Source organism: Neopsephotus bourkii, unplaced genomic scaffold, assembly GCF_033783945.1.
Source record: "Neopsephotus bourkii isolate Nb327-2 ecotype Australia unplaced genomic scaffold, CSIRO-AGI_Nbou_v1 NB_1505, whole genome shotgun sequence".
Classification (NCBI taxonomy): Eukaryota; Metazoa; Chordata; class Aves; order Psittaciformes; family Psittacidae; genus Neopsephotus; species Neopsephotus bourkii.
In genome coordinates this window covers 396,150-421,007 of record NW_026901981.1, presented here as the reverse complement: position 1 = coordinate 421,007, position 24,858 = coordinate 396,150, and the positions used below count along the sequence as shown (strand labels likewise).

Sequence of the window (24,858 nt, the reverse complement as noted above, 5' to 3'; positions counted from 1 at the left end):
GTGGCTGATGCACCAGAGGAGGTTCCAGAATTCCGTTTTCTTTCTCATTCTTTCCTGTGATTAATCCCTGTGCTATTTAATAAGGAATGTGTGGTCCTACCCTGCATGGTGCTGTGGATGATTCAGACTCAGAGATGTCTCATCGAAATAGATGAAGAGAGATCCCACCTTGGGCTAGCCATCACTGTAGCTTGGTTCTCTGGTTCTTGCCTACCTGAGGTTAAACACTCATAAAAGACAGCTACGTTGGGAACCCACTCACCCAAGTTTGAGGGTGTGTTCAAGCCTTCCACAGTTTGTTTTGCTATCTGTAGGAAACAGTCAGTAATGTTTCCCAGCCTGTTTTCCATGTTTGCCTTTCAGGACTACTTGCAGACTGAGCCCTTTGCAGTGCTCAAAGCTGTTCTCTAATGCCATCACATGCAGACACATTAAAGAGACAAAGAAAGCAGAATTTGAAGAGGACAAGAAGGCTCTTTTCAGATAAATGTTTTTTGTGATCCAGCATATGAACTACAGTGTTACAGCACCAACATCTTCTTTAATCCAGTGTCTCAAACAACAACATTAAGAGTCAACAGCTATGTTTGTCACCTACTCTATGACTTCAGACTTGCTTTGAAGGAGCTGAACATTTCCTCCAGGGATTATTCTTATGGGACAACAGTTGTTTTCACATTCCTTGTTTCAGAAAGGTTTTTCTCCATTATACAGAAGGCAGTTTGCATTGATTCACATGAAGCTTCATACATTAAATAGTAAGGTTTCTGGAGTCTAGGTAGGAATTCATTTGGGGCTCAAGATATGGGAGCCAAAAGTGCTGGAAATATTTGCAAAGATACCAACTTCCCAGTGCTGCAGCACCCGTCTTACTCTTGTGAACCCACCCTGCTTCTCCCACCCTTCCTACTGGGTGCTCCCCCATAATCAGTATAGACAATACCCATGGATGGGCAACCATAGAATGGTTAGGGTTGGAAAGGATCATATAGTTCCAACCCCTTGCCATGGGCATGGACATCTCACGCTAGACCATGTTACTCAAGGTTCTGTTCAACTTGGCCTTGAACACTGCCAGGCATGAAGCATTTGCCATTTCTAGAACTCAAAAGCTTTAAAAAAGGGAAAAAAAATAATAATCATAGTGTTATATATATATATATATATATATATATATATATATTCAGGAAATAGGAGAAGGTTTCCTCAATGGCAAAGTCCCAAGTCCCATTGGCCAAACTCTTCCAACCATACACTCAGCCTTCATTTCCAGGCCCAAGTCAAACTCTGCTCCCTGGCCACCAGTCCTATCTTGCCCAATGCAGACCATGACTTCACCTAAGTGATCCATTGCCTTCTCAATGCTCAAGCCCATCACCCAGGGGTTATAAATATTGAAATAGAGCAGACTTACATTTTCTTTGTTGACTTAGCATCCCAAATATCTCTTTATACCAAGAAAATTAGTATGCCACTACCTTCTGGGGCATGAGAGGATAACTATGCCTCATCTAACATTAGCCAATGAGAAAGACTGTATAGATTCCAGCTCTACCCTGATCTTCCTATGTTTGGGATCTAGTTCTAATCATAGGGTAGGTCAATCAGTCAAAGCACAGAAAGCATCCCCTCTTTCTTCCCTGTTGATTTTCCAAACCCATACGCTTGATCAACCATCAGAGTCATGGGATCTCTCCAGCATGGTCACTGCTGATGGTGACTTTAGCTGTGGCTATTTGCAAGCCAGTTGGGAAGGAATTGTAGGTTTTCTTTGAGTGGATTTGTCATTTGTTAGCAGAGGAATCAATCACATCCAACCAGCTATAGAGATGCCAAAGTCTTTTGTGTCCTTTTGCATCTTTTGCAGATGTTCTCCCAAGCAGACCGCAGCTCACTCGCATTCAGGATGTAGCTGTAATGACAACTTCCTTTGGTCCCAGAAATTTCAGCAAAGCTCTCCCTACAACAGGGCATTCCCACCATGTTCAATATAGAGTTAGTAAGCACCCTGGAGCGGCTCCAGCCCAGCCTGCTGTTCTTCCCGGAATTTCCTTTTATTGTTAATCTCAACAGTGTGAAACATAGACTTCAGCTGGAGTGTTCTTATGGATATTCGGCTTTATAACCACCAGCCCTTCTTCATGTTGTTTAGTCCCTTCTCTAGAAGCAGAGAATCAAACTGCCTCCTTGGTTAGATGTTATTTTAACTGGAAGAATAGCTCAGCTTTGCTGTGCCCTATCTTGCACTTGGCACAGAGCTGAATACTGCAAAACCCTTCATGCCTCTCTGCAGTATCTTCACATCTTCTGCCCTTTTTCATGCATGCACCACTAGACAGATTGCTTTGTATAAATACAACTCTTAAATGCAGAAATACCAACAAAGCAGCCACATCTTTCACTTCCAGGAGCACAAGATGTCTCTCTGGTCCCCTCAATAGTGTCAATTTTAGGCCGCTCCAGAGAATCCCCTATGGATTCCAGCTACTGCTCCAAAAGGACACATGCCTCCTCTGGGGAGGGGAGACATCTGCTACTATGGATAAATGTCCAAAAAACTGGCAAATTGAATCACACTCCACCCTTAACTTGTGCCCCAGGAGTGGCTGCATTTCAACAAAGGGCAAAGGGGGGTTGTTGGATGTGATGTGCACCCTTCCAGCTTGCTAGATCCATACTGTAACCCTCATGTAACTGCAATGACTCTGCTGCAAGGACTCCCAGAGAGAGACCAGACTGCATGCTACAGATTACTGAGCATTTATTGCCTTATTTGTTAATCCTGTTTCTCCCCACCCTGGCTTTTAACTCTCCTCCCTTTATTACGTTAATACAGCTGCAGTTTGTCACAGTGCAGAGCAGGGGTTAAGTGGATGTGTATGTGTGGCTGATGCAAGCGTAGGGGTGCACTTGCAGAGCTCCCTCCTTGAGGCTTCCCAACCTCAGAGGCAAAACTGACATTTTTAGGACAAAGCAACTCCCCTGACACTGCTGCCTGCATCTGTGAGCTGAATCCCTCCTCTTGCAGGTAGCAGAGAACTGAGGTACTTGCTGTATAAAGCAGGGTTGTACCTGATGTAAGATACTGAGGTGAAGATTCGTGAGTGCCGCTAATTCTCCTTTGGGGTACCTGGGAACAATCACATTATGCCAGCTCCCCTGGTACCTCATTAGCGTCTTTAACCCAGCCAAGATTATGTGGCTTTATCCTGTGCTGGGACAGGGATGCTCTCCAACACTTGTTTGCATAGCTTATAGCAAAAGACAGCTTTGAATCCGTTCGAGCTTTCTTAGATTGATCCAAAGCACAAGAATGAATTCCTTAGCTCTAATAAGTCCCATTTCATTGCCAGTGTCCCAGGCTAAAAGAATAATATCTTTTTACTGGTACAAGGCTGTAGGCAAACTCCCTCCAGGTTGGCTTGATCTCAAGTGAGTAAAATATTTGCACAAGGTCTCCTGGCAACAGTTTCCTAGTGTCTGGGCAGTAGATTTGGAAGTGGCTTAAGTTGAATCAACAGTGACTCCACATTTGGGGTGATCTGGGTTAATAACTTCTGCCTAATCTGTCCTAGACCTCAACATCAGAAAGTTGAACCCAACACTGATGCCCAATATCCAGCTGCAGCAGGGAAACATTTCCAGGAAATAGGTGTACCTATAGGTCTCAAGGTGTACCGAGGTCAGCACTTTGAGTGTTGCTTGTAGTTCCATTCTGCCTGTATTTGTCAATAGTAAAGGAACAGGGACGCACAGAAGAATGGAGTTAAGTTGGGTTGATCTACAATGCAGGATTGAAGGGAAGGAGAACAGGTCAAAAAAGCACTGATGTTAAGTCTTCCTCCTGGGCTAGGCTTGGCAGCAGTGCTGGGTACCTGCATGTTCTTTGGTGTTATGTGTTTGGAAGACAGAGAACCTTAAGCAGGTGCTTCCAGAAGATGATGTATGGGGTGTCTTGGTGCACCTAGTCTTTGAAGGATCTTGCATGTCACACAGGGTCTGGTTTCAGCAGGACTCCTGACTATACCAGTATTATAGTATAATCAGTCCCTATTTTCTCCATTCTCATAAGCAAGCTAAATTCATTAAACCTCTGGCTATTTATTGTGGTGGTTTCTTTTGCAACAAGATAGAGAGCTTCAGCTCTCCTCCACTGTAAAGTATTTTGGCTATGTGTTGTGATGAAAGCAGGAATTTTCCTATCTCTTATGCACTTGTCCAGCAGGAAGATGCAGGACTTGTATCTCCAGCCTTGTCAGTCCTTAAACGATGCTGCATTCATCTAAGACAGACTTAATTTCTTCTCCTGCCTCAAAAAGACACTGAGACACTGCTCCAGCCAAGAGCCACCAGCTACTGTTAAGATACATGCCAAGGAGTGAGCCAGCATATCTTACTGATGCGGTTTAGCTTTGCTGTGCATTAACCATGCCAAATAAAAGTGAAACGTGCTGTGATTTGTACTCCTTTTCCTCAAGTTGCAGGGATTTAAGGGGGTTCTTTGTGCAACCGATGTCCTTCTGTAATTCCCATTACTGCTGATGAGAATGACGCATTTCCACTAACTGGATGAATGTCCTTTAAATTAGTCTTCACTAAAACATAGGAGTAGGGAAATAAAAGGGAGGCGGTGTTTCAATTAGCTTCCAGTTTGGTTTTAGTCTTGTCTTCAAAATACAAGAGAGCTCCATAATAAATATATTAAAAACCAAAGCAACTATTAAGCAAAAAGAGCAAATGAGTTTATGTGGAAAAAGCTTTAGTTCCTGGAAATAAAAATATTTATTACAGCTGCTGCATGTTCTTTCTGTAGGTCTAAAAAACCTTTCATAGAGCCAGGCCAATACTGTCTCATTAAGCTTGTTGAGATGCAGGATGCAATTTACATTGGAAATTGCATTGGAAACTGGGGCATTGAAAGAGAAAAAGTCATGTTAAAAACTAAACCAGGGTCAGTATTAGAACTGAGACTTAGGAATGGGGCTCACCTCATCTGGCTGCAATAAGTGACTGCTCTGACCTAACTTGGCTTCCCACTGAAGGAGTGAATTCTCCTCACAAAAAGCATATTTCTCCTTTTAGCCTACCACAAGTAAATGAAAGAGTGAGGATAGGGGTGCTGGGGTGACACAGGATTTACACCAGCTCTGCCATGCTGACACCCCAGAAAGGAGTTTTTGGGGAATGAAGGAATCCAGCTTTGGTGATTCATATCTCAGCAACCTGCAGTTTCCACTAGACACAAGGGAAACTATTCACTAAGATGAGCTGGGAACATCAACTCTATAGTTGACGATGGAGTAATGGAGAGAGTATGAGTTTTTGGAGGTACTGGAGGAGATGGAGGGGTCAACCACTATTCTCAGACATGAGGCTTCCATTTGACCTCCTATTTACCCTTTATTTTTCCATCATGTCTAAAAAAGCACAAGGGAAAGCAGGGCATGAAGTGAAATGCTTGTGATCCAGGATAGGACCAGAGGGACAAGCAAACAGGACTCCTCCAAGACTACTGTATTCAACCAAACCATTAACACTCCCATCCTGACTCCCAACTCACTGCAACACTCAGCAACCCTCACTGTCCCCCATGCACTCCCACAAAGCCCTAACCACATCCTAAACGCACCCTGCTACCAATGGTTGCTTCCCAGAGAGGGCCCACAAAGCAAAATCACGTGCAACAAGCTCTCTCCCCCATCCTTTTCCCCAGCCCTCATCTCTAATAATTCAATGAGCTTTGTTATGACAGGGCAATGCACTTAATGGAGAGTGAAATGGAAGAAGAATGTGTGGAAGTTGCAGCTTTTATCTCTAAAACAAATAGTGAATTCCTCCGGGGAGCTGCAGCCCCAAACAATGATCCAGGCTGCCAGACCTCTGCAGGTTGCCCTGGTAACTCCAAGGCTGTTTCGGGGCAAATCCTTGTCGAAGAGGGATGAGAAAGTGGTAAAGCCTATGGGAAGAGATGCAGAGTTGGTGTTTGGAGTTTGCACCCAAGTGGGAGGTGCAGAATGTATTTGGGTTGGAGGAACCCAATGCCAAGGGCCAAAGGATCATCTTGGGAAATGCCCACTGAAGCCAGGAGATTGGGAACCCAAGGAGTTCCATAAGGAAATAATGCTGATCCATTGTCCAGCAAAAGGGAGCAATCCACACAAAATCTATTGTAGGGATCTCCTACTGATCCTTTCCATCCCATAGACCTCTGCAGGAGTTTGTGGGGAGGGTGAACAGAAGGGACTTTGGGGCAGAACTGATACAATTCTCCACTCGCTCTGGGCTTGAAAAAGAGATGCCTGGGTTGCTCTTCACAGCTTCCTGAGGAGGGGAAGTGGAGAGGGGGTGCTGAGTTCTTCTCCCTGGGATTCAGTGATAGGATGCATGGGAATGGTTTACAGCTGCACCAGGGGAGGTTCAGACTGGACATCGGTAAGCTTTTCTTAACCAAGAGGATCTCAAACACTGGAACAGGCTTTCTAGAGAAGTAGTTGATGTTTGAGAGGCATTTTGACAATGCCCTTAACAACATGCTTTAACTTTTGGTCAGCCCTGAATTGATCAGACAGTGGAGCTAAATGATTATTTTAGGTCCCTTCCAACTGAAATAGCCTGTTCTGTTCTATTTAGCTAGACACAGGCAGAGTGACAGGTTTCCACCAGTGCCTATTTCTAGCAGTGGAAAAAGTGTCTAGCTGTTTGCCTGCCCCTCCTAAAGGGCTGTTTGTTTTTCTATCCTGCATCCCTTCCCTCCTCCCTTTCAATGCAAACCATTAGGTGAGCTCTGTATGAAGATCAAAGAGAGACAAATGTGATACGAGACTTTGAGATGGGTTTATGAACTCTCCTTAGCCCCAGTGGGTAGAGTTTTGCCACTCCATGTTATCCTTTCCAACACATCTGCTATGCAGCAACCAGTAATATCCTATGCTACAGCTCCACATCTCTCTGGGAGTATGCTTCTTGCCATGAAGACATTCCCATTACCTGAGATGCATCCAGGCACCTATGTCTGATCCTGGAATACTGGACTCTATTCACAACTGGAATACTAGATTCAGTTTTGGTCCCTGCTCTACATGTGGGCAGGCTGGAGAGGGTCCAGAGAAGATCCACAAAGATGATCCAAGGACTGGAAAGCTGTGTGAGGAAAGGCTGAGAGAGCTGGGACTGTTCAGCTGGAGAAAAGAAGGCTCAGGGGAGACCTTATCCCCATGTTCCAGCATATAAAGGATGACTACAAAGAAGATGGAGACTCCCTTTTGACAAGGAGTCACATGGAAAACAGGGGCGATGGGCACAAGTTACTGCTGGGGATCCAACTGGACACAAGAGGAAAACGTTTCACCATGAGAACAATCAACCACTGGAACAATCTCTTCAGGGAAGTGGTGGATTCCCCAGTGCTGGACACGGATTTAAGATTCATCGCAACAGGGTGCTGGGACATCTAGTGTAGGTCATGCTTTCCTAGAAAGGCTGGATCAGGTGATCCCTGTGATTTTATGATTCCTGATCCTGAAGCAAGCTGCAGTTCAGTTCTTCCTGCTGGCTCAGGTCCAGGCTAAGAAGCAGTCCTTGTCATGACACTTGCAACTCTCCATCTTCTGAAATAGCAGTCAATTGCCTCCATTCCCCATCCTATGTCAACCACAGACTGTTCCACTGTGGTTTTTCTCACAAATCACCACTTCCCATCACTTCAGATCTGGCTGCAAGCTTAGCTCCATCAGCCGTCCCATATCCTTGGGGCTGCCAGGCAGACATCAGACACCAAAAATAGGGTTTTTTGACTCTTGCTGAAGGAAGGGGAGGTTGGAAGGTGTTTTATGCTTTCCTGCCTGAAATAGCCACTGGTGATCTCCACCCCAGGAGCTCCTGTACTGTTGTTCACAGTTACTCACGCCAGAAATACCAGCCCTATGCGCTGCCGTTCGTTTTCTCATCTTAACCCCAAACTTGAATTCCAAATGTTATTACTCTGGACAAGGAGGATGGGTGATGACATCCAATAAAACCAGATTCCTGGCAAGTTAAAAGACCCTAAGCTGGATCTCAGCCCGAGGGCTTTAATGCTGTGTAGGTTTTCCTCAGTCATTCTCTGTGCAAAGAGGTGAATACTGCAAGGATGCGTGGAGACATCAGTCAAATGTTATGGTGAATCTGAACACATCTGAGAAGGAATTATATAATACAGAGAAGTGAAGCTTTCTTTGGGAATTCATCCCAGTGCTGTGAGGCATGGGAACATCTCCTGCTCTATGTTTTCTTCTCCTCTGTCCAGTTTACTTTTACATTGCAAAAGAAATGGGGTTTCCATAGCATTTGGCACACAATGAAAGCGTATTAGGGTTTCCCCAACAAAGAAACCTTGTGTCATGTGAAGTCTTCCCCCTCCTGAGGCAGTTTCATCACAGATGACTTGCATACCTTGAAACCACTGGCTTCTTGTCCTGCTCTTTCACAATCTTGGATAAATATTGAGCTGGGACACAGAAACCGGTTATACATGAATCTGTGCTAATCAATATCAAGATTATAGACTGACTTAAGACCATGAGATTTATAATAAGAACAACAACAACTACTACAACGAATTTTAGAGTAAATCCTCCCCTTTTTGTTCCCGTTTCTCAGGCAGATGTGCAAACCAGTCCCCAAAGGGTTTCTCTGCACCTCTAAACATGCCTTTTCATGCTTGGAGTTGAAAGCCAAAGCCTTTACTTAATTTCCTGACCCCACGATGCTGGCACCTAGGCAAACCTCCATAGCTGGGCCACTCTTGATAAAGCTCCCAGTTAGCAGTGCTGCCTATCTTTGGGTGCAGAAGAGTCTTCACCTCGTTCTATGAAGCCCTTTTTGACATCCCCAGAAGCAGAGCTTCCAGAGTTAGGGCTTTTTCTGACCTTCCACCCCAGCAGATGGTTAGGAGGGGGATATGCTTTAATAGACATCCAGATACTGAAGCAGTCATGTTAAATATCCCTTTCTTTATTCTGCAGCTGCTCATGAATTACAGTCTCGATCTGACACCCTCTTAGTAATTATCCCCTTTGCAGCAGAGACAAGAGGCAGATTCTGAGCAGACACAATCAAGCAAAGCAGTGGAAAATAATGTGAGTCCTTTCTGTTACCCCTTGGAAAAGGAGGTTTAGCACCATAGAATCATGGAATCAACAGATCAACTAGGCTGGAAAAGGCCTGGCAGTGTTCAAGGCCAGGTTGGACACAGGGGCTTGGAGCAAGCTGCTCCAGTGGAAGGTGTCCCTGCCAGTGCCAGGGGTTGGAACCGGATGAGCTTTAAGATCCCTTTCATCCAAACCATTCTGTGACTCTGTGATCCTTAAGATCATCACCATGCTTCTGGATGAATCGGTGTTCCCAAGAAGTGGATTTTGTGCTGTTATTTTAACCGCTATGGCAATTGCCAGCAACCAAGGCTTGCACAAAGGGAGGAGCTGCAGTCAGAACGGAGGCTGGAGACCCTCAGGAGACAACCCTGCTGGGTGAGAAGCAATACCCAGCACAGATGGCAGAGCAGTTATGATTCCAATATCCAATGATAACCACAGAGCCCTCAAAGGAAGCTTTCTGCACAGCATCCTCCCTCCCCTGTGGTGGCTGTGCTCTCCTGCTTGTATCTTAAGGCAAAAGGAGATCCAACAAACATGCTGAGAGCATCCCTGCTGAGAACTGACAGAACTCCCTGTGTAAGTGGCGGGGTGCTTGTTGTGAGAACTTAAGAGGAAACCTACAGCTCAGATCAGTGATCTAAAAAGACTTTAGGCATCAAATGCTCAGATTACCTCTTCCCTGCACGAGCCAAAATGAGCAGTCCTGCTGATTTGACCAGTCCTGCTGATGGGACCAGCCCTGCTGATGGGACCAGCCAGATGAATTTCTTCTCCTCCTAACTCTCAGCACAATCATTGCAGCGTAAAACCAAAAGCCATTGAAGCCAGCCTGGTTTTTAAGTGGATTTCAGGTCATTCTGTTTCCCATAGATCTATCTTAGTTGCTGCCAAGGGAGCTCTGCTCCTGTCCTTACCACAGCACTCACTCACCATGAAGACCCAACACGCCTCAGGGAGTCCCAGTTTCCCAGTCATTGTTACCCCACAGCAACGTTCCATGGGCTATTTTTGCAGTGTATTATGAGTGCTGGTGCAATGAACAGAGCATCACTTCCCTCCTCTCCATCCCAGGGACACTGTTATACTGATGCAGCTCAGGTTTTTCCCTAGGCTGTCTTGACTTGGCACTTAACACCAATATATGCTGACTGGGAGAAAGTGTGTGTGTGTAGGTGGGGGGGGAAATGTGATCTGTTATTGAGAGCATTGCACTGGGATAGAAAGAACTGCCTCTCTGATGCTGGCTAGATTAATAATGTGCACCAACATATTCATTCATCGCACTCGTGTTCCATGGCTTTTAGCTGGTGTGTAATGCAGAGTCATCGCAAGGGGAGGCGAAGCTGGGCTGAGGGACACGAAGAGTCTCATTGCACTGACCCAGAAGCTAAAATCAGGACAAGAAGCCTTTAGTGGGGACAACACTCAAAGCAAGGGCCGAGCGAGCTAACCCATGCTTCCCACCAGCTCTCCCCTAGGTGACCTTGCAACAAGGAGTCAGTGCATCTTTAACTGAAGGCATCAAGAAAGCCACCTTTGGAGGGTCCCTTTTGGAGTGAAGGGTGATATTACCACCCCTGGGGCCACACTGGTTCATGGTTTAGCTGGTGCAAGGAGGAGGATCCAATGCAAAGCCCTGAGCTTATTTGTAGCCCCCTCCTAGCTGCAGTGAGTGCTCCCTGCATGAACACAGATAAAGAACTTCCAGCACCCTTCTCTCTTGCCACAAAGAACGCAATGATTTGAGGATAATCTTGTCCTTTGGGCGTGTTGTTTCCTTTGAGACATTCCCAAACTTTTCCTGGAAAACATCTTAGGCAAATGTACCTTAATTTATTTAAATGGTATTTAAAAGCAGGGTGAGAATTGCAAATCAAACCCAGCTGAAAATCCCAAATCCACCCCCAAATGTCCATCCTGATAAAAATCCCAAATTTCCTCCATGCCGGTGGGAATCCCAAGCTGATCCCCGAGTCCCCATCCAGGTGAAAATCCCAAATCCTTATCAGTCTGGGTGGGAATCCACAGTCAACTTAGAAACCCCCACCTAGATGATAAGTCCCAATCCCTCTCAAGTCCCAACTCTGTTTGAAACCCCAAATCCCCCACAAATGCAGGGGGGAATTCCAACCACCCCAAACCCTCAGCCCAATAAAAATCCAAAATCCAACCCCAATGAGATCCCCAAACCCACCACCTCATTCCAGGGGAGGAATTCCATGGGGGAATCCCACATCCCCCCTAAAAAACCCCAAATCTCCTACCCTAGTTAAACCCCCAGATTCCCCCACGCAGTTGAGAACCCCATACCCTCCAGATCCCCATCCTGATGAACATCCCAAGTCCCCACACGTAGTTAAGAACCACAAATCTCCCCTAAATCCCCATCCCAATGAGCATCCCAAATCCCACATCCCAACGAAACTCCCAAAATCCCTCCAAACCTTCTACCCTGATGAAAACCATAGAAAACCCAGGCCCCATCCCAACAAAACCTCTAAATCCCCCCTTGTGAATAAGAACCCCAAATCCCCCCCCCCCCCAAGTCCCCATCCCAACGAAACCCGCAAATCCCCTTAAACCCCCATCCTCCCCATGCACTTGGGAATCCCCCCCCTAACCCCCTACCCATGAGGGATGCGGTTTCCCCTTGGTACCCCACAACCTCTCACCCTCCCTCCATCTCCCCCTTTCTCCCGGGGGGCGGAGGCTGGGGCGGATCGGGGCCGCGTTGTCCCTCCCCCGACAGCGCGAGAAGGCGAAGGGGGGGGGGACCGGGGCCGGGGGAGGGCAGAGCCCGCCCGCCCCGCCGGGATTGAGCCGGGAGCCGCGGTGGGGACGGCACCGAAGCACGATGCGGGCACCGCTGCTGCTGCCGCTGCTGCTGCTCGGTAAGTGCCGCCCGGACCCCCTCCGACATCCCTCGCCTCTTCGCCTTCCCCTCTTTCCCCCTTTGCTACTCGTTAGCTGGGAGCAGATAGGGTGGAAAGGTGGGAAAGACACTTCATACACACCCGCTTTGCGAATCCAGGCTTATTTACCTGCTTATTTACAAACTAAGCGCATCGAACCGCCCGCAGCAGCTCAACTTGAGGCTCAAGAGCCGCAGTGCTTGTTTCATTATGCAGCGGTGTGCGCTAAACACGCCGCTTCTCCGCTCCTCCATCCGGCTTCACAAAGCCGCTGGGCAGGGGTTCGGGCTGTTGGGAGGTCGATGTGCAAAGCGCTGAGCTTCGCACTCATCTTTTGGGGTCCTATGGAGCAAAAGCGGGGGGATCTTTGGTTGGGTTTGATGCGTCCACTTCTGTGTGGTCCGGTGTGCCAAGTGCTGTGTGTGTTGAATGTGAGGTCTCACCCCTGATAGCGTGGGAAAAGAGGAGGGGGGAAGCTGGTGGGAAACAGCAATTCCCTGGTGGAAGTTGATGGTGGAACTGGAAAAAGGATAAACTTCTGGAGACCCTTCGGTGTGGGGTGGATGGGGACCCATGCAGGATGCATCATGCATCATGTTTGGGAATGGCATTGGAAGCAGTGAGTGGGGTCCTGTGGTAGTACTGGGGTTAAGGGGTGATAAGGGTCTTGTTCTCTGGTGGGGTGTTGCATTGGAGAGATTACCATAAACCGTGCCAAAAAGGAGCAGGGAAAGGGAATGCAGTGATTGTTTCCAAAGTGAATAAAGGTAGGGAGGAGAGGGGTATTTCTTTTCTATATTCAGGGAAGATGAGGGAGGGGGGGAAATAGGGAATAAAATAGGATGGAATAAAATAAGATGGAGTAAAATAGGATCTATGAGTCTATGAAGTGAAATAGGATGTAGTAAAATGGAATGGATCGCATAGGATGGAGTAAAATGGAATGGATAGCATAGGATGAAATAAAGTAGGATGGAATAGAGCGGGATGGAACAGAATAGGGTGGAATAGAATGGGACAGAATAGAACAGGATGAGATGGAATAGAATAGGGTGAGATGGAACATAATAGGATGGAATAGAATAGGAAAAATATAATGTAATAGAATATAGTAGAATAGAATCACTGCCTGTCTGGTTTGCTCCTGCTCCTCCCAATGCCAGGGCTTGGTGGAAGAGCAGGTGGGAAATGCCCATCTCTCCCTGATGTCAACTTGGGCTTTAAAAGAGAAGGTTTCTGCTTGTATTAAAACTTAGGAAGCCTCAACCTCACTCGTGTTGGCATAAAGTAGGGGCTGCTAATGCAATTTTGCATGTGCTGGCCAAAATTTAGCTGAGTTTAGCTGACTTTGCCTTCTCAGATGGTCCTGTTCTTCAAAATAGGCTGGAATTGGTACAAAACCGGCCCTAAGCAGGAGGGTGGTGGTGGGACCTGCTTCTGTAGCACTCCCAAATGATCCTATTACATTTTTTTCGTCAATTAATGTATTAAATCCTTTAAAACAGTGTTTTCTGCCACGTGTTGCTGCTCTGAGGTTTCAAAACAAGCTCCTTAGAGGTGCTTTTTTGCTCCCTGGCTATTGGCAACAGGGTTTTCTTCCTTAGGGACCCAAAATAAGCACCCCTCTTTGCTAGGTGTTAGGGGTTAGAGTCCAGCAGTGTTTAACTGTAGGGCTGGTATCTGCTGCAGTCATCTGAGCTACTCAAAGCCTAAAATTCACCTGCTAAAATGGGGAGAAGCTGGGTTTGCAGGTGGAACTGTAAGATATGGGGTATCTTAACAGTAGTTGGGATGGAGTCCTCACGATTTGGATGTGAAATGGGTGCGTGAGCAGGGAGCTGGGATTTCGGCGCGTAGTTTTGGGTACCATGGGGAAGAAGGCAACAACAGATCAGCCTCAGCAGAAGGCTGCTGACGTTCTTAAAAGCAGGTATTTGGGGTACAGCTACTTCACTAGAAACACCAGCTCCCAGGCTTGTATCTGCAGAGGTTCTCCTTTTATTTCCCTGCTGTGAATCAGAATGGAATCAGGCTCAGAGAAGTCACAGCCAGTGTGTACGAGAGGCAGCAAACATGACATCGGGCAAGTAACATCTTTAAGTTCATCCATTACAGCGTGTTCACAGGACGTTTGATTCTATTTGTTCTTTCTCCATACATCATCTTCTATCCCACACGGGGTATTTTGGCCAAATTGCATCAGCAAGAGAAATAGGATACCTTTTATTTTCACGGGGTTAAAAAGAGACACAGCTCCAACCTGTCCTGGGGGCAGAAAAAGGCAGGATGGGGGGTTAACCAGAGCTCAACCCTTTGCCCAGCTCAAAGCAAACAGATTGATGGGTTTTAAATCCTTGTTGCCAAAACACTCCTTTTCATTCCCAAAGCTGTGCTGGCTCCAGGGTACTGGGAGTTGTGTTTGTCCAAGACACGCTGTCAAAGATGTGCATTTTTAAACCCCATTTTATCCACTGAATACTAATCTTGACATGGGCAGGGGAGGGCAATTGGGGCCATGCCTGCAGGAGGAGAAAAACCATTGTTAACCAGAGGGTTTTAAATCAGCATCGAAGCAGAGCATATCTCCTTATGGATTTGCTGTTGGAGGAACTTCGATAAGGCTTTTGCAACCTTTCTGTGAGCTGCTTTAGCAGTGCAGCGCTTTGATTTTCCCCAGTGGTGAAGCAGACACAGTAACCGTACCCCGGGGTCTGTTTAGAAGGCTTAATTAAAGAATTGTTTGTAAAGCACTTGAAGATCCTGGGATGAAAGGAGCTGGAACCATGCAAGACACTGATTCAATTCCAGAGAGTTGCTTTAAAGGCTTATGAGGAGGAGGATGGTGATCATTCATGTTGTCATTGATGGGAGACTGGCTGGGAATATCTGCTCTCAGCATTTGCAGGGAGGCTGGGGTTGTGCTTGGGTTATTATTTGCCCTGTAAAGCATGCATTTTCTCTCCCCCTCTGTGCCCTCTGAAAGACCTAAGCCTGTTGACATGAGTTCTGGGGTGCTTTGGGGTTCAGGCAGTGGAGACTGATGGAGTTTGATTATAGCCAGCGAGGATCCCTCAGGCTGTGCAATAGCCTCCCCATGTTATTCTGGGTGTTATATCGTTGTACAAGAGCTGAGAGGAGATGTTTGGGGTTAGGTGCAGGACCCCATTCATCCCACCTGCTCATACCTGCCGTGTATGGTGACTGGGTGACCCCTTTCCCCCTTCTCTAAGGACCCACACTGCAGCAGCCAGAGCCCTGTGATGCTCTCCCGGGCCAGGGAGGATGATACAAATGTGGCTTCATCCTTATAGGGTGATGCTCTGGGAAGATGAGATACTGCTGTAGAATCCCAGAATGGTTTTGGTTGGAAGGGACCTTAAAGCTCCTCCAGTTCCAACCCCTGCCACTGACAGGGACACCTTCCACTGGAGCAGCTTGCTCCAAGCCCCTGTGTCCAACCTGGCCTTGAACACTGCCAGGGATGGGGCAGCCACAGCTTCTCTGGGCACCCTGTGCCAGTGCCTCAGCACCCTCACAGGGAAAAGCTGCTGCCTAATATATAACCTAAATCTAACCTTTTTCATCACATCCAGCTGAGCTGCTCTGTGCTTCTCTAGCCCCAAGCCCAGCTGCATTCAGTAACTACATCTCCAAGTGGTCCAAGCAGTAGCAGGACCAAGCACGTAGTGAACAACACACCCATAGGGGCACAAAACTTCTTCTTTTGGCTGTTGATCTGATGGGGAACCACACATAGGCAGAAACACGCAGCCTGAGCATCCACCTCACCTTCAGTCTTGCTCCACAGCCAACCTCAACGTCACGAGAGGGTTTGCCCTTTGCAGGAATCCAGATAGCCCAGTTTGGTCCGTTCCCCGTGTGCAGGCATGTGAGATCTCGCAAGCCATCCGAAGCCTTTTCACATACTTCTGCCAACTTCCTTCTCGAAAGCCTGTTGACGTGCACAGCTTCTCCCATAACTGGCCAACCTCCACCTAAGGATGTTGTTTTGGAATTCCTGCAATGCCTGCCCTTTCCTTCACAGAGACCTGACCCAGCTTTGCTTTTTTTCACTTCTTTTTGTTGTTCTCCAGCTACCTGGGCTCAACGCACCACTAACCCCAGTGCTTTGATTCCTAGTCCACATTGCAAAGATGCAGTGGTCTTGGGACTGTCAAGCACATTCACTCTTAAACCTCTTACTCCTTATCCTACCACTACAACCCCTGATGAAGAGGTTTGTAGCTTGTGAGACAACCAAGCTCAAAACTAATCCTGCATGGGGGCTTTGCAGGTCCTACTGCACAATGGGGTTTGGGAATGCACAACCCACCTCACCCAAAACCTTTTCCCCATGCCATTGGGGCTGAACCTTAAAAAACACCATATTTTCCCCCAAACTGCCTGACGTGATGGTGTCCCACCCCACAGGGTGAGGAGCTTTCTCCTGTTGCTTCTTCATTCTTTGGGAGGGATGGGGACAGCTCATCTGTGCTTTGTTAGGTGCCAAGAGCTCTAATTGCATGTTTGTGTGTTGTAGGCTGGGCTGAAGCCTTGTGGTGCTTTGCTCAGGAGGTCCTTGAGGAATATGGAGATCCAATTAAAACAGAGTAGAGGCAGGAGGGATGTGCTCTGCCCATGCCACAGCTCCAGTTTCAAGGTGTCTAAGCATTGGGATTAGCTTTCACTTGGAAATGTGTCACTTTGGAGCTTAACAGCCCTGTTTGAGAAGGTAAACAGAGCTGAGGAGACAAAGATGATCTTCCTTGTCACTGTACTTAAATCATATATGATATGCTATGAACCAAAGGGCTGAAATGCTGTTTAAAGGACTGGCTGTGCCACGGTTTCTCTCTCTATTTTGCATGCATCTGTTTATACTGTGTGCTGTTTGGTGGAGAGACCATGTGGTGAGTGTCTAGGGATGGGGAGATGCTCTCAGTTGCGATCTTAGTGCAAAGATCATCAACAAAGACTTGATGAGCAGGAGCCTGCAATGCAACAACAGCTTTCCACAGCCAGAAGCAACCTCATGATACTGCATGGGGAGAAGTGACAAGTGACATTTAGAGGTATTTTATCACAATAAGTTTGGAGCTGGGCCCTCTGCTGACTTTGCACTTCTGGTTTCTACTCCTTTACGGTGTGAGAATGTGGGGCCATGCTGATGTAGTGCTAGTTTTCTTCTAGTTACCCTTCCAAGTCACGGGTATCAGCGTCCTCTGCTCTATCCACAGCTAGGGGAGATGGTTTCACAGAATCACAGAGCAGTTTGGCTTGGAAGGGACCTTCAAAGCTCATCCAGTCCAACCCCCTGCAGTGAGAACAGACATCTCGAAGTATATCAGGTAGCCCAGAGCCACATCCAGCCTGGTCTTAAATGTCTCCAGGTTTCTTTGAGATTTAGCCTGCTTCACCTTAACGGCTGTCTTTGAATTGCAAATAGTGCTAGAAATAGTGAGTGCCTGGGGAGTCGTGGAAAGAGCCAGTAGTAGCATTGCTGCCTTCTAGGCAAAGCTCTGTGGTGGGTTATTTGGGGGGTCATGCACATCGTCACTTGAATTGAGCCTTACTGTGTCTCAGAGTCAGCCTTCAGTGCTGAATATTGCTGAAAGCTATTGGGAACCAGCAAATACCAGGATGTCCCATCAACCCTAAAGAAACAAAAACCCTCTCTACTTCAAGAGGTAAAGTTACTCCAAACCCCAATGGCATCAATATCCTCAAATGATCATTTGTTTATTGGGCCCCAATCCTTCTTGCTGACGTTTTCCTCATCACTAAACATGACAGCTTTGTGAACCTCTGCATCGTTGCAGCATGCTCTGCTCTGCATGTTGCAGGCTCCTTTTCTGTCCCATAGATAAAGTACATCCTATGGCTTGCCTGGCTGTAGGCCAGCACCATGCAGCAGACGCTGGTGACAGTTTGGTGACAAAGTGTTGCAAGGAGGCAGGAGGATGCAAATGACTTGTTAAAATTAACTCAGTGCAATGCCTCAATGCTCAGCGTAGAGCAGAAGGGGTAACACAGGGGAATGAACCTTTTCTGGGTTCCCAGAGAAGCTGTGGCTGCCCCATCCCTGGCAGTGTTCAAGGCCAGGTTGGACACAGGGGCTTGGAGCAAGCTGCTCTAGTGGAAGCGGTCCCTGCCCGTGGCAGGGGTTGGAACTGGGTGAACTTTAAGGTCCCTTCCAACCCAAACCAGGCTGGGATTCTATGATTTATTCGGGGCTATTGTAATTCAACTGCTTTTTGATGTGCATCTGCAATAAACCAGCTGCAGGACGACAACATGCCAGTTGAGATTTGGCTTCCAGTGCCCAAGGTCCTATGTCTCGGCATAGTACTGGGGCTGGGTGGCAGCAGAAAGGGAAAGGGCCCCCATTTGGGAAGGCTGGAATGAACTGCCTTACAGAGAAAGGGAAAACTGGGAGTCCTGGTGGTACCAGCTCTTCTGCAGTTGTGGGCAAGTTGCTTTTGCCTCCCACCGAAGGACCCAGTGAAATGCCATGTAGGTTAGGATACTTAACCAAGTTGTTTGAGGTTGGAGATGAGTCATTCTTGAATCCAGCTGCTGTTGGTCAGAGAGAAATGGGCATCTTCTGAAGGCAATGTTGATGTGTTTTGGGATGACTTAACCCCTATAGATGCTTGCCTCCATACATGCTACCTAACAGGGTCTGATGTTACACTGGAAATACCCAGGATGCACTTGAAGTACCCTGGGTGCACTTATGTTCCATAACAGCATCTGTATTTGCTTAAAAAGGTCAAAAAGATTTGTTTTTCAGGATCTGGAAGAACTTCTTGGTGGTGGGTCAGGAGTGCACCCTAAAGGCTGCAAAATGGAAAGCCAGATAAGAAGAACGCAGTCTTTACATTTAGAAACCAAGTCTGTGTTGGAAGACAGGTACAGGACAGACGCCTTAGAAAAGGGCAGACAGGATTTGCATTAAAACCTCCTCCAAAATGGAAAAAGGTTATATTTTATTTCTGAGTTAGTCCCATTTTATATGTTGCTTGAGGTCTGGCTCATATTCTTAGCATCCTTAATAAAAATTGGATTAATCCAGTGGCTTTTCCTCTGTCTTACAAGCTCTGTGTGCAGGGAGCTTTGGTCTTATGCCATATGGCTCATGAGACTGGTGAAACAGAAGAGGAAGGTCATTTTGCAGGGGAAGAATAAGGCCTTAGTTATTAGTGGCAAAGGCTGAAATTTTCCCTCTGATCCTTAATTGATTTTAGTAAATTTAACTGGAGGAGGAGGTAAAAATTGGCTTAGAGTTAAGCTGTAGTGCTTAAAGATCAATTAGATCCATTGTAGAGAAATGAGAAGACAACCTTGTCAGGCATTTACTCTAAGTGGCAAAGAGAAAAAGCCAAATTTCCAACTTCATCAAAGGGGACTTGAAAGAATCTGCAAGAAGGGTTTGGAGAAACTGTGTTTGAGAAAGTCCTCCTTTGAAACCTAATAGCAATAGTTTTTCTCCTCCCTGGAGTCTAAAGCAGGAGGGTGAGATAAGACATTCCACCACGTAGGCAAATGGGGAGAAAAAAATGGGAAAGTAAAAATGATCCTGCTGCAGACTGTGGGAATTGGATAGGTCTCAGGGTGACTATTATATGCTGCTTATCGAGATACTGTATGCTTGACTATGAGAAAAAGCAGAGTAGTTAAAGGGATGCACTGTGCTCCCCAGCGCAGATGTGGGTAGCAGCGGTTATACTGGAATAACATCAGGTAACCGATATCCTGGATATATATAGTATATATATATGTATATATATATATATACAGGTCGAAGGAGGTGATCCTGCCCCTCTACTCTGCTCTCATGAGACCTCACCTGGAGTATTGTGTGCAGTTCTGGTGTTCTCAACATAAAAAGGACATGGAACTTTTGGAACAAGTCCAGAGGAGGCCATAAGAATGATCAGGGGACTGGAGCACCTCCTGTATGAAGATTGGCTGAGAAAGTTGGGGCTGTTCAGCCTGGAGAAGAGAAGGCTGCGTGGAGACCTCATAGCAGCCTTCCAGTATCTGAAGGGGGCCTATAGGGATGCTGGGGAGGGACTCTTCATTAGGGACTGTAGTGACAGGACAAGGGGTAATGGGTTAAAACTTAAACAGGGGAAGTTTAGATTGGATAAAAGGAGGAAATTCTTTCCTGTGAGGGTGGTGAGGCACTGGAATGGGTTGCCCAGGGAGGTTGTGAATGCTCCATCCCTGGAAGTGTTCAAAGCCAGGCTGGACGTAGCCTTGGGTGATATGGTTTAGAGCGAGGTGTCCCTGCCCATGGCAGGGGGGTTGGAACTTGATGATGTTAAGGTCCTTTCCAACCCTAACTGTTCTGTGGTTCTATGATATATATGTATATACATGGAATTAAAGAATTACAGTTGACCTTCTTGGATATTTCTGATTTATTAAGCAACAGAAAAAATATTTAAAGCACAGGCAAGGGAAGCAAATTTTCTACCAGGCACTAGGCCCACTGACAAGGAGCACCCTCAAACCAGGTTGTGACCGCACAACTCCAAACCCAGCATCCCCGTTCATGCATGTTTTCAGCCATCATCCCCCACTGTAGCTGCTGGTGACCTGATTTGGAGCCTACATAGGTTAAAATAGCAAAGGAATAAACATTTCTCCCTATGGGCTTTTCTTGGCAAAGTGGAGAGAGCAGCAAAACTCAGTAAAAGCATGAAATGACCCCCTCTTGTTTTATTTTCCTCTTTTTCTAGTTCTTTCTTCTAATATTGGTTCAGCTTTCAGATGCATCAGCCCCCTGATTTGGTTTGACACAATGCTATGAAGTGTTTGTTCTCTCCACTGCCTCTTTCAAAGGGCATATGAATTGATACCAAAGCAAAGCAATGGTATAAGCACACCAAAATCCCATGTGGCAAGGAAAAGCTGGGCAGTAGTGATGTGTGTGCTGAAAATGGGATGAACCAGCAATTCCTGTCAGGTTCCTGATCCAGCCAAGAGGCATCTGGGACAAAACATAAGCAAAACAAGACATGGTATCACATTGGCTTAAAGCCATGAAGTAAAAATCACACCTTTAACCCTACTTTTGAAGCATGCAGGAGTTAAATCTCAGCTCACCACCACCTCCACACTCGCCCAAGCCTCGGGGTAATTCCCATGCCAAAAAAACAATGAGAGATGCTGACCTCTTGGCACAAGTGATAAATTCTCCTGCCCTGAACACTCATGTGGAATACTGTGGAAAAGTAAGTTTTGAGCTTATTACACCACCTTAGTATAGGAAATCCTCTTGTTTCCTGGGAGTTTTCCCAGACAGCTGAAAAAAGACCTCAAGACTCTCAGTCTGTGCAATTCTGTAGGCTTCTAAGATAGTTCCTACCCAGAAATTGCACCAGTAAACCCCATCAACTGCATTCAACAGAAGAGTGTCCTTTTTTTTTTCCTCATTAAAGCCTCACAAAGGGTTCAAAACCTCCTTTTATGGCAGGGTGCTTTGATTTAAATTAGTGTGGCTTAAATTATGAATTTGAATCACCATTTGAAATACGGAAGAAGAAAGCCTTCATTTGAATGATTTGATTTTAATCATGTGTTTCATTTACAAGTCATAGCTATAGCCCTTCATCAGGGCTGGTTCTCCCCAGTTGCTTATTGTAGAACTTGGAGATTTACAGCCCACTCTTTGGTTTTCTACCCAGGTGGACACACTACAAACATATTTAAGCTGTTCTATAGACTGCCATTGCTCTGGTTTGAATCCTCATTGATTTGGGGCTTGTTGGTGGCAATCACTCTTTACCTGCAGAGGAAATCTGTTGAACTGACAGATGCAAAACAGCATTTAAAATTCCTTTAAGAGACACCAGGTAGCCAAGGGCCTGGATACCTACGGCATAAACTTTTCAACATACCTTTGAGTTTAAAGCGAAACACTTCACTGAGCAAATCTCAAGCGTCAACCTTTGACGGATTTCAGTGACTGAAATGAATCAGTTTGTGTTCCTCAAGGGTTTTGAATAAACAGGAATCGTTCTCTTAAAACTCACTTCTACTCTTTAAAAGGGGAGCAGGATCAATTTTGGTTTTCAGCTGCCAGTTTCCACTTGGGTTTGTGTTTTAGGATTAACCATTGCTGGAGCGGCTGGTTGTGTCTCTCCTTGAGCTGCAAAGGGAATGTAACTGGCCAGCTGAGATTTATATCCTAGGGTATATATAACTTCTGCCCATCTAACTGAAGGCAAACCCCACACTTACTTAGTGTCTGTATACCCTGGATATCTGCCCACAGCATGAGCAGACAGAAACTGTAATAAAGAAAAGCAAGAATTAATGAAGCTTCCTTTAATTGCCTGCCTAGGTGTTGTCTCACATCCAAATCAAGTCCTGTTTAGTGTTGGAAAATCCAAGTTCTCCAAGAGCCATGGGTGTCCTTAGTTGGGTTTAGCATACAATAGATTTAATCTTCACTTTGGTCCTTCACAAATTCGGAAGAGATTTGGCCTTGATGGATTGAGGCCCATGGCAGTGCACACAGCCTCTCCCAGTGGATGAGGCCAGCTTAGAGCGATCCTTCTTGTGTTTGAGAGAAACATAACCTAGCAGATCCTGGTGGATCTCCATCCATCTACACTGCATGCCTATCATGAGACTGTGGGGAAGGTGGGAGAGATAAACTCAATCCCCCCTCTTCTTTCCAAAGTAAATCAGTATTAATCGACAATTCTGCAGAGCCCGGTGAAGCCTGGATCCTCTTATCCAGCTTATTTAGATGCATCTCCTTGCTTTCTCCAACAAGCTTGACAAATAAAACATTGCAGCTTAAGGCAACCATCAGAGGAGGAAAGAAGAAGGATAAAACCCAAACCTCTTGACAATAGACATGTTCTTAGTGCAGTGTTTTGAGCTCCTCACCATAGGAGACCCTTTTCGAAGGACATCTTCACTAGGCAGGAAGCTGCTGCGAGCAACCATTGCCACTGAGACGATTGCAATTGCCACTCCTGCTATCAGTGTTCTTGCCCATAGCCATTATAGCTGTTGGGGTATCACCTCCACAGTGTGGACACATCTGCTTCTACTACAACACATCAGTTAAGGCTGATAAAGTTGTCTGATACGCTACAGTTCAGCCCAGCTCAAGGCAGAGGATGCACTAGCATCATGCAGATGGGCCAGATCTGCAACCCTCACTCTGTGTTTCATTAGGCCAACTCCTTCTAAGGCTGTTAGGAGGATCAATATCCCATAATAGTTATGCTCCAGAGAAGCTCTGCCATGGTGAGTGGTTATCAAAGTCTGGCCTATAATTTGCCATCTCACCAAATCCTTGTTTTCTGTGGAGTTTTCCAACCAAAAGGCCAATAGTTGACTGGGTGGTGTTAAGCTATTCCTAACAAGGACAAGGATGGCTGATACAACCACCACTGTAGACTTCACAACAAAGCACCCATCAGTGTCCATGTTCCCCTTGTCAGTGTCCTCCAGATCATGTTGGGTTGGCAGCAAGAGAAGCAGGGGACCTCATGGTCAATGTGTACTTTGTACGGCCCTTTATGAATGCCCTTTGTGGGTTAGGGAGGGAAACACTGAAGCCCAAACTGATGGGTTGATAAATGAAAGACTTATTTCTGCTTAAAATAAAATCCATCTTTTGTGTGTTTCTATTATGAAACATGGGGAGCTAACAGCAGGGTAACCTTTTGGAGATCTTAAAGGGGTTTTAGTGGCACAGCCACTAGGAGCAGGGCTCTCCATCCCCTGATCACATTAGGAATGGATATTACAACATCTCATCATCATCTTATCAGCCTCACCAGCAGTTCCTGCTCCTGCAGGACCCTCTGCATTCACTCCCTGACCAGTGTAAAACCTTCTGTCATTGCAGGACATGCTGTGAACAACTGGATAGGCATCAGGATGCACACAGAGTCCTGGCATGATGCTTATTAGTGAGAAAGTCAAGAGGGAACCGCAGAGAGCTGGTTTGGACAAGACCCAAACCCAAGCTCTGGTGTGGTGGTTGCTGAGGTCCCAGTGCATATAACTCTATTATCTCAGCTATGCTCTTACACAGAAAAACCCACTAATAATCCCAGTGAGGTAACCTGCAAAAATCTGCTTGGAAAAACAACAAAAGCCAGAAAACCACCAAAAGAAGAAGCTACGTGTGCCTTGCGGATTTGATGCAAAATACTTGGGGGACAGCCATGCCAAAGGAATGCCGGCTATTTTGGGGCTGTATTTGTGTTTGAGCTGGTGGAGGAGGGCTGCAGCTCTACTCTTTGTCTTCCATGAGAGCTTTTTGCGTGTCTGGCAGGGCCGCTTCAATCTGATTAGGAAGGGGCTCGCTTGGGGGGACGGCAGCAGCGATGCTGGGCTGTAAGCTGCTTTCCTTGGGAATGGGCGCCCCGAGAGCAGTGAACACAGCCCAGCTGGCCTTGCAGGGAAGGGTTTCCCTATAATAATCCAGCTCAGAAGCAGTTTGGGGGCAAGGGTTTATCTCTGTCTTGGCTGGGAAAACTGGTACCCAGAGGCGCTGGGAAGAAGGGGGCTGATAATGAGGATGGGTGAGTGGGAGAAGCGCTGGAAAACGTCTGTGGGTGAACTGGCTTTGAAGCTGGGTTTTGGAAAGCGCTTTTAGGATTGCACTTTATTTATTTACTCCCATCCTGAAGGCTGATGCTCATCACAGCAGGGGAAGGGTAAGAAAAGTGCAGGCCACAAGCTGTTTCTGCAAGGGTTTTGCCTCAGAGCAGAGGCATGCACCCCATGGAGGGACAGGAGGGAGCAAGGGTTAATCAGACTTTGCCTCTGCC

General features: G+C 46.5%; 1 protein-coding gene and 1 long non-coding RNA gene across 5 annotated transcripts in view; both read left to right on the top strand.

The window, feature by feature from the left end:
- Positions 1-24,858, top strand: part of LOC133221006 (uncharacterized) — a 179,765-nt gene that overhangs the window by 54,871 nt on the left and 100,036 nt on the right. The gene's annotated exons all lie outside the window — the stretch shown is intronic.
- The window catches only part of PODXL (podocalyxin like), a 45,873-nt gene continuing 32,905 nt past the window's right edge, over positions 11,891-24,858 (top strand). For 3 of the 4 annotated variants that reach the window (XM_061369531.1, XM_061369530.1, XM_061369528.1), the window contains exon 1: positions 11,891-12,025. In XM_061369531.1, coding sequence (XP_061225515.1) covers positions 11,989-12,025 — 37 coding nt within the window. In that variant the 5' untranslated portion in view covers positions 11,891-11,988. The remainder of the gene's footprint in view (positions 12,026-24,858) is intronic. The other variant, XM_061369529.1, reaches the window with a different exon arrangement.